At 50.7% G+C, this 16,216-nt stretch overlaps 1 protein-coding gene across 1 annotated transcript in view; it reads left to right on the forward strand.

Moving 5' to 3' along the window:
• Positions 1 to 464: 464 nt before the first annotated feature.
• KCNB1 (potassium voltage-gated channel subfamily B member 1) overlaps positions 465 to 16,216 on the forward strand; it is a 91,175-nt gene continuing 75,423 nt past the window's right edge. Inside the window, exon 1 of the mRNA XM_036244958.1 lies at positions 465 to 1,197. Coding sequence (XP_036100851.1) covers positions 631 to 1,197 — 567 coding nt within the window. The 5' untranslated portion in view covers positions 465 to 630. The remainder of the gene's footprint in view (positions 1,198 to 16,216) is intronic.

A 16,216-nucleotide genomic window follows, 5' to 3' on the forward strand; every position in this document is an offset into this window, starting at 1 on the left:
GCCCTCAAATCTTAATAATTTCGGAACTGGGGAAGGAAAAGATGAGAAGTATTTTTAAAACAAAGTTTTTAATGCAGCTCACCTCTCCCCACCTCGGGGCCGGATCGGGACTCGGTGGGGATACCCAGAGAAAAGCGAGTTTCAGCACTCGAAGGGGCGGACAGCGCCCCGGGCGGCTGGGTTGGGCCTGGGCTGCAGAGACACTGTTGGGGCCTCCAGGGTCCCTGGGGCACCTCTTGAGGGCCCTCTCCCAGCTCCAGCTCCGAAGGGCCGCCCCTCCCTTCGTGGGGTGGGGAGGACTTCAGCACCGGCGGGAGGGACAGCACCCAGCCTTTCTACCCTCCCTGAGCCGCTTAAGTGCTGGGAAGGTCAAAGCCGCCTGGGCTGGGGTCTGGCTGGACAGGTGGGGAGGGGCCACGCCCATCTCCCTGTTTGCTGACCTGCGTCTGCTTTCTGCCTCACAGCCGTCGGGATGGAGGTGAGAAGACGGCCGTGACGCGCGCCAGCGCGGTCCCCTGCACACCCAACAGCCCACAGCGCTCCCTGCCCCCCTCCTCCGCGGCGGCTGGCCCTGCCGTCCAGTGACAGCGGCCTGGGGGGGCAGGGGGGGCGGGGGCGGCCGGACCAGCGATGCCGGCGGGCATGACAAAGCATGGCTCCCGCTCCACCAGCTCGCTGCCGCCCGAGCCCATGGAGATCGTGCGCAGCAAGGCGTGCTCGCGGCGAGTCCGCCTTAATGTTGGGGGCCTGGCGCACGAGGTGCTGTGGCGCACGCTGGACCGCCTGCCCCGCACGCGGCTGGGCAAGCTCCGCGACTGCAATACGCATGACTCGCTGCTTGAGGTGTGCGACGACTACAGCCTCGAGGACAATGAGTACTTCTTCGACCGCCACCCGGGCGCCTTCACCTCCATCCTCAACTTCTACCGTACTGGGCGGCTGCACATGATGGAGGAGATGTGTGCACTCAGCTTCAGCCAAGAACTTGACTACTGGGGCATCGATGAAATCTACCTGGAGTCCTGCTGCCAGGCCCGCTACCACCAGAAGAAGGAGCAGATGAACGAGGAGCTCAAGCGTGAGGCCGAGACCCTACGCGAGCGGGAGGGCGAGGAGTTCGATAACACGTGCTGCGCGGAGAAGAGGAAAAAGCTCTGGGACCTACTGGAGAAGCCCAATTCCTCTGTGGCTGCCAAGGTGAGCATGGGATCTGGGGGCTGCTGGGCTGGGGGACGCTGCCTGTGTCTCCAGATTGATGACCACGGCTGGGGAACTCTGGCTGAGTTCCCAATATAAAGACCAGAAAGGGGGAGGGGCTATAGCTGAAACCTTGGAAGTGAGCGCCAGCCTCTTCAGACTGTTACTATGTGGTATTGATCACCCCATCCTTTCATTATTCACTATTTTATACCCCAGCTTTGTTGGAGAAAAGGATTTATAGAGACTCATAAAACCCCACAGCAAGAGGATGGACACTGCAAATGAGCAAGAGAGCAGAGAGAAGCAACTAAGCCTTGCTGGGATGGAGTGGATTTGAGTTTGGTCCATTCTCCATAATGCTCCCTTGTGAAGTCCCAGGCTCAGGCTGGAGGGGGTGTCGCCCTGCAATTTTAATATTTACCCCTATATTTACCACCCCACTTTGCCCCCAAGGAGGGAATGAAAGCAGCTTATAAACTTGCTTGGAGGACATTGAGATACTGTCAGGCAGTTTTAACACAAGTAAGAAAAATGAGGCAGAGACTCTGAGGGGTGGGGGTGTGCATGCATGACGCATGCAGCTGGCTGTGGATGCTTGTGGGCGAAGGGTCACCCCTGGTTTGTTCTTTATTTATGTGATTTGATGCAGCTTGTAAAGATGCTTTAGCTGTTGGAAGAGGATGTAAATTTCAAAATCGGAGAGAAAAATGAGGCAATGTGAAAAATAAAGCAGAAGGAGGCAGGGATGCGTTTGATTACAGCCAGTGGGCCAGGGAGTTCTGTGTGCTGCCAGGCAAAGGCAGAGGGTGCAAGGGACTGAGAGAGGCTTTGGGTGGGGGCCAGGCTAGGACAGAAGAAACTTCTCTGTGTCAGGCTGGGATTTAGGGCTGTCTTGGAGAGATAGTGGCCTGTCTTCATGTGGTCAATGTGCTGGGTGTCAGAATAAATGACAACTCAGTATGTTCAGTGCTATAAAGAAGTTCATTGGGGGCCCAGAGGGCGTTGATGTTGAAATCCAGGAAGACCAAGCTGGGAAAGACAAATGGAACCTAACTTACCCTCTGAGAGCAGGACCAAAAATCAGGTGGAGGAGATAGGTCAATGTATTCATAGAAAAATGCGGAAAAAAAGGAGGAAGTCTACATGCCAGCCATGATGTACTAGCTAGGGATGCCTTCATCTACCCTGACCTCTCATTGTGGGATCCCCCTGGCTCCGTTAGCTCCTCACTGAAGGCTCATCTGCAGGGTCAAGTCTAAAGGAGACCCTGTGGGGTCCTTTCCTCAGATCTAACTGCCCAAGGGGAGGCCTCTGAGAAGGGATGCAGGAGGGGTGGCTGGTAGGAGTGTGGAGGGAAGCCTGCAGGTTTTCCCTCTTCCCTGTCAACCCTAAAGAGGACAGAGAGATTCCTATGCTGGATTTCCTCTTCTGAGGCTGTGGGCTGCCTCTGGTTATAATCCTGCCCCAGGTTTCGTGTCCAAAAAGCCTCCCTCTTAAGACAGAGTCCACTCACCCTTAACCGGCTTAGGATCAACAGACTTATTTTGCTATTTCCAGGCCTGACACGGGTTTCTGCCCTCCACATCCTGTTTAGGTCCAAACAGGACTCTCCCTCCTCCCTGCCCTGTCCCTAAGACATAGGAATGAGGGGCAGGTCAGGGGAGGGTCACCCTCCCAGAGAAGAAGCAGGCAAAGGGCAGAGATGAGGCCGGCTTCTGGCAGCAAGGCAGGGAAGCTCAGGCTTGCAGAAGACACTGCTTGGGAATAAACAGCCTCGTCTCTCCGTCGGGTTAATCTGCTTGCAGGGACAGTTTTGTGACCTCTCAGTGATCCCAGGCTCGGCCCAGCATGCATTCCTGGCAGATGGGCGGCCAGAGCTGAAATGGGAAGCCAGGCAAGCTTATTGGCTCTCAGTACAGAAATCCCAACTGCCGTTGATCAAACACTTTATAAAAAAGTGCAACAACACAATTAGTCCTTATACCAATTCTCTGTCATTATCCCACCTTTCTCAAATAGGGAGGCTCAGAGAGGTTAAGTAAGTTGCCTAAGGTCACACAGCAGGCCACACAGGAGCAGCCAGAAATTCAAACTCAAGTGTGATTGTAATGACCCTGTTCTTTCCACGGTGAATAAGTGCCATAGTCTCCTCCCCAGTCTGCCTGCTTCCACGCTTGCCCCTTGCAATCCACTGCCCGCACAGCAGCCAGAGTGAGCTTTTCAAAATGTAAATTGGATCACATTATTCATCTGCTCAAAATCCTCCAGAGGTTTCCCATCACACTCAGAATAAAACCCAAACCTTCACTGTGGCATACCAGACCCTATGAATGCAGGCCCATGACCTCTCTGAGCTTATTTCTTCTACTGTCCTCTAGTTCACTCGCTCCAGCGCCCCTGGAATCCTTGCTGTTCCCCAAACAGGTCAGGCTTTATCGTACCTCAGGACCTTTGCTCTTGCTGTTCCTCCTGCCTAGAAGGCTTTCTCAGATTGTCTCATGGCCAGCCACTTCTCCTCATTTCTCATTTAAGCAGGCCCCTGCCCAAAAGTCCCCTCCTCAACGAGACTTTTCCTGAGCCCTGTCTAAAATAGCCTCCTTCCCCTCAGTCTCTGTCATGTCATGCAGTGTCTTTCCTGCACAGGCTGTAAGCACCATCTGAAATGATATCTGCTTCCTTTTGTTTCTCTGTTTCTCCCACACAAGAGTGTAAGCGCCGTGAGTTGTATTTACTGCTCTGTTCCCAGACCCATCATGGTGCTTGGCGCAGAGGAACTCAAATCACTAAATGTAGAATAAATGAATGAATCAATCATCAGTCACTGTGCCTCAGGGTTTGGGGACCTGTCATTCTTTCCTCACTGCCCACCTGCAACCCAGTTCCCTGTGCTCACCTGCCACCCCCCACACCCATCCCCCCAATATGGACGTCTTGCTTGTCAGACAGCGAGGCCTGTGGAAACTTCTCAGAGGCCACAGAAGGAGAGGGTGAAATGGAGGACCGTTCCTGCATTACTGTGAGGTCCCGAAATGGCCCCATCTCATACTTTAAGAGCAAGGTCAGACCCAGGGTCCAGGCCCATCTCCAGCACCCTCCCTAGTTTCTGGCCTTAGGCAAGTTCTTCAACCCTCCAAGCCCCAGTCTCCAGCCTGTAAAATGGAGATAAAAGGCCCGCCTCGCAGGGTCATCATAAAATCATGTTTGTCGAACTTTCTCTCAGTACCCAGCACGCAGGAGGCAGGGCCTTTCCCGATGGCTGGGTGGGCTGAACTGCGGCAAACCCTCCTAGCACAGCACTGGAAGGCTGAGCTGACGCCGTGAATAATTGATGGGATGTTCTGGCAAGGCAGCGACAAACCAAAGCACAGGCCCTAGCCTTCGCTGTCAGGGGAGTGAAAATCAAAATCCATTAGGCAAAAGGCAGTGTGATTGATTCTTGTTTGGAACTGGGGTCAGCCCCAACAGAGTGACAGGGTTTCGGTGTTGGGCCACCACTGGGTTTCCGCTTTCTCGGAAAACTCCACAGGCTTTTCTCAGTGGGAGAGAGTGGGGACTAATTCACCAGGCGAGGAGGGCCTGTTCCCTGGAACAGTCTCAGGGTTCAGGCCCTAAGATAATTCCTTAATTTCCAGAGTAGCTGCTGCGTTTTGTGCCAGGTGCTGATGAGTGGAACTTTACATCCACTGTCTCATTGGATCCCTTCAGCAATCCAGATCGTCTGCCCGTTTGGGCCGCAAGTAACAGAATAGAAAACTCCAAGTGGCTTCTATAAGGAGGGAGATGTGTCATCTCACGTAACGGGAAGTTCCAGGGTAGCTGGTGCCCTAAGGATTCTTTTCATCTTTTGGCTCCTCCATCTCCAGCAGGCGGCTTGGTCCTCAGTCTGGATGCCTCATATCACAAAATGGCTGCCCAGTTTCAGCCTTCACATGCTATCTAAACAGTGAAGTGGGGCATTTCATCCTATGTACCACATTTTTTCCTGAAAGAGAAACCCTTCCCAAGAGCCCCCTTAAATCTCATTGGCCAGGTCCAGCCGGTGTGGCTCAGCGGCTGAGCATCGACCCATGCACCAAGAGGTCACCAGTTCAATTTCCGGTCAGGGCACATGCCCAGGTTGTGGGCCTGATCCCCATTTGGGGACGTGCAGGAGGCAGCCAATCGATGTTCTCTCTCATTGATGTTTCTATCTCTATCTCCTTCTCACTTCCTCTGTCTCTAAAATCAATAAAGGGAAAAAAAATCCCATTGGCCAGGATCAGATCACATGCTCATGCTATAGCCACAAAGAAGCCTGGGAAAGCAAGTGTCTGGCATTTTCAGATGAAGGAGAGAATGGATTTGATGAGTGGTGTTAAGACTCTTACAAAGAGGAAATCCGAGGGGGCGCTGAGAGGTGAAGTCACTTGTCAGAGCTCACACAGCTAAATTCTCAGTAAATATTTGTTGAAGGAATGAAAGTGGCAGAGCCAGAGTTTGAACCCAGGGTGGTCAGGTTCCCAGGCCAGTGTTTCTTAATCCTAAACCATTCAAGCTTTCTTGAGCTTCAGTGAGCTCATCTGCTGAATGGTGGCCCACTTCTCCAGGCTATTTTGATGATTCATTGAGATTCCAGATGTAAATAGAATTTGCAAATGGGAAGTACTTTATTATTGTGAATTATTGTTATTATTATATTCCAAAGAGGGAGTATTCTTTTTTAGGGACAGTGGTCAGTATTTTGCCTGCCACAGACTTAATGATCAACTCTATAGTCCAAGAGATGTGGTTCATTTCTCAGCTCCATCCTACCAGGAATATGACCTTGGGCAAATTCCTTTCCTCCTCTGAGTCTCAGTTTCCTCATCTAGGAAATGGAGCTCACCATGTGGGACCATTAAGAGATAATCTGCATAAAGATCTTAGCCCAGTGCCCAGCCCTCTGGTTAGCAGTCAATAAATGACAACGGAGATCATTAGTGTCATCACTGAATTCCGCTATTCTGGCTACATCCCTGGTTGGCAACATCTCGCATTGGCATTGCAGCGTGGATTACGGGATGACTGCCTGCCCTATTAGGGACGACGATGCTTCTGCTTCCTTGACCTGAACCAGGGGATCCATGCATTCTCAAGAAAAATAAGGGGAACCAACTCAGAATCCACGGGGTTTCCCAGTGCCCTGAGTCATCTGACTGAGGCTCTTGCTGGGCCCAGGTCGGTCATCCCGGATGCTTGTATTTATTCCTGGGAGACGATATGCTACAGATTCAGAATCCTGGCTGTGGGGTCACACAGACCTGCCATTTCCTAGCTCTGGACTTTGGGCAAATCAATCCCCCTCATGGCTTCCATTTCCTAACCTGTAGGTGAAGATGAGAATAAAACCCACCTCTCAGGGTTGCCCGGAGGATGAAGTGTAATAGCGCACGTTAGGTGTTGAAGCCACGCTTCATAAATCCAGTATCCCGATTTGATCAAGGGAAGCACGGACGATGCTTCAAGGACTTGCCTGGCTCACACACCACATTGGTCGAGATTGGGAACCATTTCCAGACCTTTCTGACCCCACTGTTACCCTCATCGAGGCTCAGGGATCTCTCCATTTCTCCGGGATACTTGACTAGGATAAGAGACCTTAGCAGCTGGTCTTTCAGGGGTTTTGAAAGTCTCGGATAGGTTAGAGAAGGAGGACATGCTTAGGAGGAAAATGTGAGGCCCAAAGGAGCATCTTGGCCAAAGGTTAATTAAAGAAAGAGAACAGGCATGCATTAAGTACCAACCCCACACCCAGCACTTCGTGTACTTCTGTGCTGAGAGCATTATGGATAGGAGCCTTGATATCAGAGCTGGGTTGCCCGAGTTCGGAGTTTGGCCTTTGCTCACTAACCATGTGATTGGGGCAAAGCGCTGTGCCTCCCTGCGGCCTGGTGCAATGTGGGTGCAATAGCAGCACCTGCCTCATTGAATCGCTACCAGAGCTGATTGAGTTAATCCATCCCTCACCCCTGGATATGGAGTAACTCACAGGTGCATAGTCTAATTGGCCCCCAGAGTTCCTCGGAATTAAGTCCCAGGTGTCCACAGTGGTTCCCGGCTTGGCCTCTCTCTCTTCCATGTCTCACATCCTCTCTCCCCTCCCAGTGTTCGCTGGGATCACGTCCACAGAGATCACCTGGACTTGGATCCCTGTCTTGGGATCTGGTTCTGGGGGAACCAACCAAAGACCTGTGTGTTAGGGCCTTGGACCCTCACCACCTCAGGGCCCCCATCCCTCCCCGAGTCAGAGGGGACTGGCCTTCCCTTCATTCTCCCTCCTCGTGAGTCAGCCTCACCCAGGGCAGCAAATGGTGCTGGGAAAACTGGGTGTCCACATGCAAAAGAGTGCAGGTTGTCCCTTACCTCACATCACATACGAAAATGGACTCAAAATGGATTAAAGACCTAAACATAAGACTGACAAGCATAAAACTCTTATTTGGATGCATTCATTCATTCAATAAGATGTATGGATCACCGACTGTATGCCAAGGCCTGGGCTGGGTGCTGAGGACACAGCAGAGAACAAAGGTCGCAGCCCTGATGGCACTGATCTTTCAGTCGGGGAGAGAGTGAACCATTCACAACATAAACAAATACAGATACTGACTGGAGCGAGGCAACGTATGAAAAAGAAATCATGAGACAGTCGAGGGAAGATAGATGCTGGCTGGATATTTAAGGTGATTGAGGAATTAATGCTATTTTTTAGGTGTGATAATGCTCGTGTGATTATGTTTTAAAATATTTATCTTTTAGATATACACACTGAAGTTTTCATATTGTCATATCAAATGACAATATCACATAAAAATGTCGTATTTTGTTTGGCAATAGGCGCCGTGGAGAAAGGTCAGCTGGTGAAGGTTTAACCAGGGCGGTCAGGAAAGGCCTCGCCAAGAAGGCGACCACTAAGCAAAGACCAGCAGGAAGGGAGAGAGAGAGGCGTGTGGACTGTTGAGGGAAGAGTGTTCCTGGTAGAAGAAAACAGCATGTGCTAAGACCCTGGGACAGGGCCATGTGTGGGGTCGTCAGGGTACAGCCAGGTGGCCAGTGTGGCCAGAACAGAGTAAGCCAGTGGAGGAGTTGGAGGTAAGATGAGAGGATGACCTTGTCTGTTCCGTTGGACTCTGACCTTTCCTTTGAGCTGCTGAGCCTCCACACCACCTGCCTGCCTTCAACCCCCTCCCAACCATCCTCTGCAGGGAACCAGAGCCATCTTTCTCAAATGTAATCTGTTCTGTTAATCATCCCCTTTCAAAAATCCTTCCATGGTTCTCACTGCCCCCAGGGTAAAGTCCAGACTCCTCAGCCTGACCTTCAAGTCAACCTCTCCGCCTTCATCTCCTCCCATCCTCTCTCCATGGTATGGTCTGCTCCCACCACACCCACCTTTGTCATTTCTCGAATACTCCGTCCTTCCCCAGTCCCACTCCTTGCACCCTCTTCTTCCTCTTGTCTGCCTGCAGCCTCTCTCTTCTCACCCTTCAAGGCTCGGCTTCTCCCTCCCTCCGCCACCCACACCCACTTCCAGCAGCACTGACTGCGCCCTCCTCTGAGCCCTGGAAAGCTGATGTCCAGACCTTCCTTGCACAGAACACTGTGAAGATGCCAGGAGTGACCTACAGAGAGACAGGAATGCTTAGGAGAGCAGGATCTGAGCTGTGCGCCCTAAAGTGAATGACAACTTCTCTGGTCAATTTCCTGATTCGTAATCTGGGGACCCTCACAACAACCAGGTCTATATGAAGCACTCAGAGTAGTGCCTGGCACTCAGCAATTGTTCATTACAAGTTAACTAATGTTATTGTTATTGCAGTTAAGTGATAGTAAACATTTGTTGAGTGAATAAATGGGCAGATTTGCATGATCTGATGATGACTGATCAGAGGGGTCTCCCTTACAAGGCAAGAAGGGTCTCCCCAGTAAACCCCTCCATCCTCCCCTGGCTTCCTTGTCTCTACCAGCCCACTATGATCTCCACACTCCCTAGGCCAGGAAGGGGTGACCTCCTGCCTTCCATTCACAGCAAAGAGACAGGATTCAATCAGACCCTTGACGTGTTCCCTCCCACCTTGACTGCTCCATTTTACTCTGCAGCAAGGCTGATCTCCATCATAATTGCCCACCATGGCCTGGCAGGCGGACACTGTCTTTGAGAGAATAATGTTACATTGGCCAATTCCACACCATCACTCACATCCGCCAGGTAATGGACCTGGAATCAAACAGATTCTAAAAATAAACTACCACATTTCACTAATTGCTACCTAGGGCCCTTCCCGGAGTCTTTCCAAGGCCTCTGTGATCCCTGAGGCCCTTGACCTTGGCCAGCACTGCCTCTTAGAGTCCTTGCAGTTCCAATTGTACCAAAGATGCAGCTCATGATTGCCCTGTCACATGTGAGAAGCAGAAAGAAAGGCAGAGATAAGAGGATAATGTTGAACCAACCTTCCATTTGCTTATCACGTCTGGAGTTCCCACTGTCTCTTTGAATGGATCAATTTTCTTTCATCTCCTATGCCTTGGATAAGTTTACACATCCTTTATTGTTCCTTGAAATACTGACTGCAATTTGATTCAGTCGCTCCCTCCTATTCCTGGGACAATCCTTTTGGTTTCAAAGTGAGCTTCCTTTCTAGGCTTCTCTGATCCTTGTCACTTTATGCGGGTCCATGTACATGCCATCTGTTCTTTTTGTGATAAACATTTATTGCTATGTGCCAGGAACCATGCTGGGTGCTTGAGAAGCACTTGTGTATCTATTAGTTAGGATTCTTTTGGTTGCAATGACAAAAATGCAGCTCAAATGGACTTAAGCAAAAAATATATATAATTGAAAAGTCCTTGGTTAGGTAAGGCTTCAGGTAGGGCTGAATCCAGGGGCTTAAATAGGTCATCAAGACTTGATTTCAGTATCTCAAGTTTTCTTCTTCTCTGTGGTGGCTTCTCACCAGGCTGGGCCAACGTGGTAGGAAAGATAGTCTCCAGGCTTCCATCCTGGGGGGAAAAAACAAGTCTCTTTCTCAATAGTTTCAACAAAATCCCGGGGCCAATTTTTATTGGCCCATCACTGAGCCAATCACGTAGCCAGATATGGATCATATGTCAATAGTTAGAGCTGGGATGAAAGTGAGAATGGGGATGAGGTGCTTCCCCAAAGAAAAGTTGAGGTATTGTTTCCAAGAGAAGGGAGAATAAATGTAAGCTGGCGAAAAAAATAATCCACAGCCTATGGGAGGGAGTTAGACATTAAACAAGTAAAAAATTAAAATGAGCCCTGGCCCGTTTGGCTCAGCGGTTGGAGCATTGGCCTGTGGACCAGAGAGTCCCGGGTTCGGTTTCCGCTAGGGGCACGTACCAAAAAAATAAACAAATAAATAAAAATGAAATAACTGCACAGTGTACTATGTATGCTGTGAAGGAAATAAAGAAAGTGTTTTGATGGCGAAGAACAGGGCAGGGTCAAAGAGGGCCTCTCAGTGTAGGGGGCCCTTTCTGAGAACCTGAACTTGATTCTTCTCCTTCCCGAGCTGAGCTGCAGGGATGATCTTTCTTCTACAGAGTCTCAGTTTCTACCTCTCCTGCACCATTTAGCACGCTCCCTCTTGTACACGATTTTCTTCCCAACTGGTTTTATCTTCCCAACTAAAGCAGGATGTTCTCAAAGTCTAAGACTATATCTTATTTATTTCTGTGCTCTGAAGCAGGGTGGGTGGGCTGGTTGGTTTATAGATCAAGTTTTATTGGTACATCTGCCACAGTCATTGCCCTGTTGCTAAGGCTGCGTTGGGTAACAACAGGATTCACAGGAAACGTTTGCAGACCTGCATTCCGAAGTGGCCTTGGGCCTGACACGGAGGGGGGCTTTGTCAGAAGGGTTGGAGGGCCAGAGGGAGGGAGGGAAGGCTAGTTGTGTGACCTTGTGCAAATCACTTAACCTCTCTGGGCCTCTGGCTCCATATCTTGCCATCCAGCTGCCCCTTCTCACCCCTCAGATCTCAGCTCGTATGTCACCTCTTCAGATGGGCCCTCCCTGACACAGGGAACAGTTTGGACGGGTGGTGTTCACGCTCTTTCCGTGCTAAAATATCTCTGGTTTATGTTGAGATTGGGCCCACCTGGGGCAGGCGTCCTTCCTGTCCTCTTCACCAGGGTTTTCCCTCCCCTCATGCCGTCTTCCTGGTACAGGTGGAAAGAGCCCCGGTTTGGAACTCTGGAGCCGAGGGTTTATGATCCCAACACTGCCCCACAGGAGCTCTAGACAGACCCTCCACGTCTCTGGGCCTCAGTCTCCTCAGCTGGAAAATGGGTGCGGTAACTTTGCCAAGCAAGAAAGACAGAGTGCCAGAGTGGCCAGCACTGTGTGGCCAAGCACAGATGTTTACTAGTTTTCCTTCTCCTTCCTTTTCTCTGGAGGGAGCGAGGAGGGGGCGCTCTTGCCTCAATCTGGCCTCTGATGACACCTTGCTTGCTCAAACTCTTTAAAAAAAAATTTTTTTTCCCATTGATTTTTAGAGAGAGGGGAAGGGAGAGGGAGAGAGAGATTGAAATATCGGTGACAGAGAACATCGATTGGTTGCCTCCTGCATGCCCCCCACTGGGGATTTGGCCTACAACCTGGGCATGTGCCTCTAGGTGCGTGGGTTGACGCTCAACCACTGAGCCACACCAGCTGGGCACTTGCTCAAACTCTTTATGCAAGTCTGTGCCAAGGAGTGACTGGGGTGGGGGCTTCGATACTCCCCAACCCTCTGCCCAGTCTTCATCACACCCCCATAAAGCTCTGTGCAAATGCAACCGAAGGCAAGTCACCTAGTCCCCTCTCCCCCCTCCAGGTTACTGCCTCTAAGACCCCCCTATGAAATGTTTAGACCCTTATTGGCCTCACGACCTAGAGAATAGGCTGATCCAAAGAGGTGGTCTTCCACATGGATTGAGAAGTCTGTGGTGTGTGGTGTGTATGGTATGTGTGGTGTGTGTGGTGTGTATGCTCTGTGCCCCTGGTACTAAGCGACCCACTGGCAGGGCTGGCTACAGAAGCTGTGGGGGTGCCGTGCAAAATGGAAACACAGCCCCCTTGTTCAAAAGTGTGTGGAGACGTTAGTATTAAGCCAGATGGGGCCTGTCTGAGCACAGGGCCCTGCGTGACTATGCTGGCGGCACCCTACCTCTGGGAAGAAAGACTCGGCAGTCCTAGGTGAGGAGTAGAAGGCCCCTCAGTCCCGGAGAACCTGCCACGGAAAAAGTGCTTCCTCGAGCCCTGCTGAGGACACGGAGGCCAGAGCAGGGACCTCAGGCTCAGATGGCTACAGGGGCCAGGTCTGTGGGGTTAACAGGTGAAACAGTTGGCTGAAGAACCGTGGCAGGGCAAGTTCAGTGAGGAAGCCAGTTAACACTCAGCCTTAGTGTCAAGAAGGCAGCAGGGAGTGGTGGGGACTGTGGTAAACTGGGCCATACTCTCCCAGTTAAAGAGGCAGCTGCACCCGGCTCGTGTGGCTCGGTGGATTGAGCGTCATCGTCCCATGGACTGAGAGGTCCTGGTTCGATTCCTGGTCAGGGCACATGCCCAGATTACAGGTTGGATCCCCAGTAGGCGGTGTGGAGGAGGCAGCCAATCGATGATTCTATCTCTCTCCTTCCTCTCTCTCTAAAAAATCAATAAAAACATAATTTACCAAAATAAAAAATAAAGAGGCACTGCTATTCAGCTCCAGGCCGGGTTCTTTTCTGAGCCCATCCAGAAATTTTAATTTTCATGTGAGATATCCCAATGTCAGTGTTGGCAAATAACTTTTAAAAATTGAGGCATTTGAGCGAGCCGAACAAACTATGTCCGAAGGCCACATTCAGCCCTGGGGACTCCAGGTTTTGACCCCTGAAGCACAGAGCCCTTGGATGGCTGGCAATGGGAGCAGGGTCATTTCTCGCCTCTGAGGCCCTCCATCTAGAAGGGGTCGATGAAGGGAGCAGAGCTTGGGTGACAGGCGCAATGGGCCCCCTTTCCCTCTCCTTACTCCTGTCATCAAGCACAGCACAGGGTGACAAGTGTTTGTTGAGTGAATGACTGTCCCGCCCAGCTGGGACTCCGCTTTAAAACTCAAGGCAGCTCACACCTGCTGGGTGCCACCTCAAGTCAGGGAAAATCATGGTGAATCCAGCGCTTATTAGCTACGAGGTGCCAACGTTCCCCTGCTCAGCCTCAAGCAGAGCAGAAGGAAAGGCTGCTGCGGTGGTTAGAAAAAGCACTGATGTTGAGTCAGCAAACCGGACTGGCTCCGAGGCTCTGGTTCCTCATCCGCACGATGGGAATAATAAATTCCCTGGGCTGTCCAAGGGAACGGATAACATAAAAGCATGTAAAGTGCTCAGCAGAGTGCCTGACGTGCACCAAATGTAAGCTGGTATTTTTATTGTTATTTTGATCCTCTTCCTCCTCCTCCTCTGAGCATCTGGCTAATTTCTAGGGGCTGTGGGCCTGTGGCAGTTTATTGTGTAGAATTAAACTTTATGTCCCTGTGGAGTGATGTCATGCTGGAAAGTTTGGGCGTTCAGAAATGCCTGGTAGAGATGCGGGTGCCGGGAACCAGAATTCTGGTGTTCAGGTTTGGAGTTCTGCCACTCGAGATCACTGCCCTGAGATTCCTAGTTGGAGCACTGCCATTCAAGGTCACAACTCTGGGGTTCAAGGTCAGAGGACGCCGTCCATTGTTAGAATCCTCAGGTCCCTAACTGGACCCAAGGAGTGTGTGGCCAGAGCTTTGCTACTCATGATCGGAACTCTAGCGGGCAAGGTCGGAATGCTGGTGTTCCAGGCTGGAACTCCTGCTCAGGGTCGGAATGCTGAGGTTCAAGGTCAGGACGCTTCAGTGCTGCTCACGATTGGAATTCTGGGGGGCACGTTGGGAACACTGATGTTGGGAGTCAGAACTCCTGTTCCTAATTGGTTATTTTATGGGTCTCGTCTCTTATATGTCATTAACGCTTCGTCATCCACACCCCTTGCAGCAGTTTCTGAGGAAATGAAGCACAGAAGGTCCCCAGACCTCTGTCGAGCCAGCGGGATTCTTTTATGCCTCTTTTTCTTATTGTTTCTGACACCCGTTCGGTCGGGAGGTGCCATGAGCCTCGGGAAGGCGGCTGGAGAATGGTTTCCCTGCCCCACCCGTGCCAAAGACCCTTGAGCCTGTTGTCAATTTCGTTTAAATCCACTTTTTCTCGCCGGCTGACCTGGAACAGGCCCAGGGAAGCAGCCCTGCCAAGCCCCGGAGTGCACCTGGATCATCTCACCACCCTATCATGCAGAGAAAGGCAAACAGTGTTAGGTAAGGGTCAGCACAGAGTGCCAAGGGCTTGTGGCTCCCCAGCCCGGGAGATGTGTGGCTGGCAGCGACACATGGGGAAGTGGAACAGTTTGCTGGTCACTGCGGTCACAACAAATGCATTGTTGGTGCCAACCAGGGAGCTTCATTGATCAGAGGGTAAGGAGGTGCTAAAAATCATCTTTAAACTCTACTTACAATAGTGCAAATATTTCAGTGGAAAGGGGGTTGGCGGGACAATTTGCTGGGTCTCATCCCCGGTAAATGGTTACCGCACACCCTTCCCCCATCCTGCATGCTCCATTTTTTACCTTCCTTTATTTTCTTTCATAGACTTTTTCTTTTAAAAAAATTATTTATTGGTTGATTGTAGAAAGAGAGGAAGGGAGAGAGAGAAAAAAAAACACACACATCGATTTGCTATTCCGCTTATTTATGCATTCATTGGTTGATTTTTGTATGTGCCCTGACCGGGGATTGAACCCACAACCTTGGCATATTGGGACAATGCTCTAACCAACTGAGCTTCCAGGCCAGGGCTCATAGCCCTTTTTACCACCTTGTGTATTATGTTTATCTGGCTCTTATCTGTCTTATCCCACTACATTATAAATTCCATCAAAGAGGAACTTGGTCAGGTTTTACTTCTATCTTCCCAGTGCTAAAACTGTGCCTAGCATATAGTAGTTACCAAATAAAAATTTGTTGAATAAATGAATGAATGAATGTTGTCCTTCAGATATGGTGAAATTAATCCATGCAGAGCCCACCTCCAATCTCATCCACTCTATCTGTATAGAGTTTTTGGATGGGGCAGCGGCAGTGGGGAGGGGCATTATGCCCTCGTGGCTTCTAATTGCTGTCAGGGTAACTTCTAGAATCCTTATCTGGCTACCCACCTTCATATTATACATACACCCTATGGCTTCCTATTTCCATTCTCAGATCCTCAGGTCTGAGTCTTGCCTCAGGGCCTTTGCACATGCTATGTTGACTAGCACAATCTTGCAGCCTTTTCCTGGCCCCCTTGGCCTCCTTAATTCATCTTTTAGGACTCTACTTAAATACTCTTCCCTTGACTTCCCAAACTTGATGTCATTTCCCTCATGATGAACCCTTGGTCACTGCTTTTGCATCCTAAAGTTTGTTACTTTGGGGATAATCTTCCCTGAACTAGAGGTTCCTTATGAGGGAGGAGGTCAGAGCCCCCCTCCCTTTTCACTAGAAAAATGCAGAACCTGGCCCCCCTCCCAGATATGAGACATTCTCACTCAAGGGAGGAGGACTTTGGATTTCCCAGGGAGATTTCTTAGCCACCCTCCAAAGCCCATCCCATACTAGACCAATGCCATGGGTCCTCTGTCCCCTCGGTCAGTGCTCACCCTCAAACTGCCCTGGCTGAGCCCGGGGCCTCCCTGAGGACTCTGAGAGTTTAGAGGGCACAACCCAGCCTATTTCTCTGATGACACCCGCACAGCTAACACTCTTACATCACTCTACAGGTGTTTTTAACTCATTGAGCCCTCACAACACCCTATGAGGAAGGTACCCCATTTTACAGATGAGAAACCGAGCCCCGTAGAGGTTAAGACATACAAGGTTACAGCTAAGAGGCGGCAGGGTGGTCTTTGAAGCCAGACTGTTACCTCCCGAGCCCAGGCCGGGAACCAGCACAC

This window comes from Molossus molossus, unplaced genomic scaffold, assembly GCF_014108415.1.
Source record: "Molossus molossus isolate mMolMol1 unplaced genomic scaffold, mMolMol1.p scaffold_m16_p_6, whole genome shotgun sequence".
Classification (NCBI taxonomy): domain Eukaryota; kingdom Metazoa; phylum Chordata; class Mammalia; order Chiroptera; family Molossidae; genus Molossus; species Molossus molossus.